The sequence below is a fragment of the Crocuta crocuta genome, unplaced genomic scaffold (genome assembly GCF_008692635.1).
Source record: "Crocuta crocuta isolate KB4526 unplaced genomic scaffold, BGI_CrCroc_1.0 scaffold204, whole genome shotgun sequence".
Taxonomy (NCBI): domain Eukaryota; kingdom Metazoa; phylum Chordata; class Mammalia; order Carnivora; family Hyaenidae; genus Crocuta; species Crocuta crocuta.
In genome coordinates, this window is record NW_027529603.1 from 515,650 (window position 1) to 520,233 (window position 4,584).

Genomic DNA, 4,584 nt, shown 5'->3' on the forward strand with positions numbered 1-4,584 from the left:
AGAAAGGTTAAGTCACTTGCCCAAGAACACACAGCTTGTTTAAGCAGGGGAAGGCCTGGATGTCAAAGCTCTTTCAAAGTTCTTTCCACTGCAGTGCCTTGACATGAAAGAATGTACACCCTTCTCCTTTCTCTTCCTTACTATTTCGCATCTACCTTAAATGAATATCCTTGTTGAAGAATCACAGTCAAATCAGTATTGCCTCTGGGGCCAGAAGAATCAATCCTCCCACTGCGGTGGGAATAAGACAGGCAGCTTCAGCAAGAGAGGTGAGAATCCCCCAAGCTGGAGCTGCAGGACGCACTGGTCGACCTGACCTTCCCAGTCAAGGCCCCTACTTCTCCTCGATAGCTAGGTGTCAGGTGTGATGCGCGGGGATGGGGATCCGGGGTCAGAGAGCCCTTCTTCTTTGACCCAGACAGCCTGGCTGGCACCACCGCAGCGTTGGAGTAGGATCCCGGCTCCAAGACCACCCCCACCAGAGTCCGGAGCTGGAAGACCAGGGGGAATGTCTCAGGTGACTCCCCAGAAGTCTCGAGCAAGACCTGACACCCACTCCTCGCCACTGTCTCAGCCTGGGGGAGCCGGTCCAGTGGGCTCCGGCATCGCAGCCCGCGCTGCTGCTGGAGCGCTTTTGCACGCCGCTGCCGCCCAGCGCGCGGACCAAGAGCAGACCGCGCGGGCAGCGGGACCCTGGAGCATTGCAGCCCGCTGAGCCCTGAGAGACTCGAGGTTGAGAGACGGGCAGTCGGAGAACCTCCTGGGAGCTGCTATCAGTCGGGTTGGATCACCTAGATTTGTAACTCGATAAAGGACCAGGTCCGCGAGGGATATATCCAGCCAGCACCTCTGGCCCTCGGACCGTGAACTCAGGGTCCAGGCTGCCCCATGTGCAAACCGACTAGAGTTCCGCTCTCCGGCCCCACGGCAGCCTCGCACACCCAGACCCTCCCCAGGCACGGAGGCGGTTGCAGCCGTCCTGCTCAGCCCTCCTGGGCAGCGGCGGAACGAACACCAGCTGCTCCAAGCGCTCCGACTGGACCCTGGGCAACCTCTTCTGCCCCGTGGCTTCCCCCCGAGGTCTGAACCCCTCGCGCCCCCGCGCGTCCTTCTTTGTTTCTGAGCTTGCTCTGAAAATGATGTAACGAGGCCAGACTCGCACGCTGCTTTCCCTCTTTCCCAGACTAAGTCCTTCCTCCAGCACCCGGCGCTCTGCGCTCAGAGCCAGGCGCTGGGCTGTGCCGCCACTCGGTTCCCAGAGCTCTGGAGACCGACGGCCACTGATGGGAGAGACGCACTCTCACGTCCCACCTCCTGGATGCAGTGACAGTGGGGAAAGCTAGGCTTTCCTTCCAGAAACAAGGGAGAGAGCCGAGGGGACAGCTGTTGTGGAGGTTTCTAAGGAGACTCAGACTGGCTTCTTTCCCTGCTCCTGGGAGACGGCAGGAAACCTCAGGTATCTCAGTGACCCCAGTGGGTGGATGTTTATATGAAAGAGACAGAAGCTACAATAGTAAGAGACAGACAGACTGGACAGACTGAGAGAACGAGAACGAGCGAGCGAGTGTGCAACAGAAACAGGAAGAAATAGAGACTCAGAGACTGCGATTGACAGACAAGTAGAGAGAGACACAGAGTATGAGAGATAGAGAGTTGGTGGGTGGGAAATTGACGGGTTTTCTTTTTCTTTTCTGGTTTTTGTTTTTTTGTTTTTTAACCCACTGTGGTTTTGCCTCTAACAGAAGGGAGGTCCGCTGCTCCCTAGCCAGCAAGCAGCCCCCAACCTGGATGGAATGAAAGATGCGGCCTGATGACATTAACCCGAGGACTGGGCTGGTGGTGGCCCTGGTCAGTGTCTTTCTGGTCTTTGGCTTCATGTTCACCGTTTCTGGGATGAAAGGAGAGACTCTGGGAAACATACCCCTCCTGGCCATCGGGCCAGCCATCTGCCTGCCAGGCATTGCGGCCATTGCCCTGGCCAGGAAAACTGAGGGATGCACTAAGTGGCCAGAAAATGAGCTGCTGTGGGTCCGTAAGTTGCCCTGCTTCCGGAAGCCCAAGGACAAGGAGGTGGTGGAACTGCTGAGGACCCCTTCAGACCTGGAGTCAGGCAAGGGAAGCTCAGATGAGCTGGCTAAGAAGGCAGGCCTCAGAGGGAAGCCTCCCCACCAGGGGCAGACAGAGGTGCCTGTGGTCGGTTCCATCAGCACACCCACACCCACGGAAGAAGGAGAATGCCAGAGCCTGGTCCAGAGTGGGCATCAGGAGGAGACATCCAGATACCTGGACGGCTACTGTCCCTCAGGCAGTTCCCTAGCCTACAGTGCCTTGGATGCCAAGTGCTCAGCCTGGGACAGATCTGAGTGCCCTGAGCCTGAGGACAGCATCTTCTTTGTGCCCCAGGACAGTATCATCGTTTGCTCCTACAAGCAGAACAGTCCCTATGACAGATACTGTTGTTACATCAATCAGAGTCAAGGCAGGTGGGACCATGAGACAATAGTCTAAGCTTTGCATATAAGAGTCGCTGTGTTGATAGAAATGTGGCTACACTCAGCTTCCAGGGGAAGGAAACTGCCCTGTTCCAACAGCCTTCACACTGTTAGAAATGGACTTGGTATGTGATGGATGTGCAAACCTCGGGTGCCTGAGAGCCATGTAAATAGGCATGTTGGGGACACATTTCAGGGAAGGGTGATGAGGGTTAAGGACGCTGGAAGAGGCATTGGTAGGAGAGGAAGCAATTCCAATTGCTTTTTAACAATTAAACCATGTTGGATGTTTTGTAAAATAACCCAGAAAGGGCTACCCAGCACCTGCTAAAAGCAAGAAAAATCTAGAGTGGGCTGCAGATATCAGCCATGAAATGATACATGGGCTTGCCATGGGGAAACTGAGCTGCTTTCTGTCTGAATAAATTGAAAGACAAAACAATTTACTGCTTCATTACATGAAATTATTTTTATCTGGTGAAAGCTCTTCACACTTATTATTTATTTGCTGAAGGAAAAAAAAGTCAAGATAGAAAAGCTACATCCCAACTTAGGTAGGATGGTTTTTGGAAAAGGGAGAGTTAAAGACAGTTGAATTATATAATTGAATTTTATGATATTATCCTCTGACAAGATCAGAGATTTCAAATAAAGTAAGTGTGACCAGCCAGGTAAAAAAAAAAAAAAAACAAACAACTAACATTTTTAGATGGCTATGTTACTTTTCAAACTCTTCATTTAAATTGATTTACTGGGTTATCTTAAGTGTTTTTTAACATTTACTACCATTCATGTATAATTTCCTCATCAGGTGCAAAATGACTTGACATAATGTTTTCATAGATTAGAATTGTGTTCATCAAGTCAAAATGAGTTTTACAGATGTATAAAAAGTGTCTTTAACCTTTTTTGGGAGATATGTACTGGTAATTACTATTCCTATATGCCTTTTAAAATCTGAAAACTATGAAGTTAATACATTAGTCTTGAACTTCATGCAGAATTTACATAAAATGCAATGGTTAAACTACTGGAAGTGTCATTATTTGTACATTTATTCAACATTCCCAAAGACTATAAATGCCAATGAAACAAGAGTTAATCTACCAGATTTAACTAAAGCTCAGTTTTTATGAAGTTCATCTAATCAGTGAACATTGCATGACAAAGGTCTGTTTTATTTCACAGTTGATTTTTTGCTACTGAGGAAAAAAAATCATAATGGGAGCCTACCATGTATTTTCTATTTCACTTGCTTAATTGTAATAGACAAGAAGGCAAACAGACAGAATACTATTTATTCCCTGTTGAAATTATTTAGAGAAATCATGATATTTTGCATCCTTCAAAGAATGATGATTTATTTTTAATGAGCAGATAGTTTTAGCCACTTTCTGCTAAAGGGGAAACTGAGGACAAAAATTCTGGTCATACCCCTTTTGTGTATTTCAGGTCCAATTCTGCAAGTCTTTAAGTGTAGCAATTATTCAGTCTTAAGAATCACGCCCTTAAAAATCACAATTTCCAAATCAAGTTCAGCATCAAAAGTATATAATTGTTTTTAGAAGGGCTTAAATGTCAGAAAATGAGATGTGTGATTCTGGGCAAAGTTTGTTATCTTGTACCTCAGTTCTTGCTCCTCAGAAATCAAGAAGTGGGACTGAGTATGAGAGTATGTCTATCGCTCCTTCGCAGTTTGAATAGTCTATGGCATTTATGTCAATGACACTTTATATAATGCCAGGAAATGAGTTACAGCAAAATTCATGCCAAAGTTATGCAATTCATGATAAAAATTATGTGACATGGACTGAATTCGTTACTACTTAAAAGAATTTTGTAGATGTGTGAAAGCAGATTCGTTTTATTAACAAATATTATTTATTCAACAAAGACATTTCTAGAAACAAAATGAAGATGTTAATTAAGGGTAAAATTTTTTCAATATTGGTATAGTCCCAAATAATCTAATACATACCTTTGCACTAAATGTAAATTACTTTGGATTTGGCATGGAGGGAAAAGACTTTCCTAAAATCGTAATACCTCCTAATAATTCTAGTGCATTTTGAAAGATAGAAATCGTGTTTCA

At 46.3% G+C, this 4,584-nt stretch overlaps 1 protein-coding gene across 1 annotated transcript; it reads left to right on the plus strand.

Moving 5' to 3' along the window:
- Window positions 1–1,322: 1,322 nt before the first annotated feature.
- TMEM215 (transmembrane protein 215) lies at window positions 1,323–2,934 on the plus strand. Its single transcript, XM_077761830.1, has 2 exons — window positions 1,323–1,456; window positions 1,743–2,934. Exon 2 carries the CDS (start codon window positions 1,801–1,803, stop codon window positions 2,506–2,508), a length of 708 nt encoding a protein of 235 aa, XP_077617956.1. The 5' UTR covers window positions 1,323–1,456; window positions 1,743–1,800; the 3' UTR covers window positions 2,509–2,934.
- The last annotated feature ends 1,650 nt before the right edge of the window (window positions 2,935–4,584 follow it).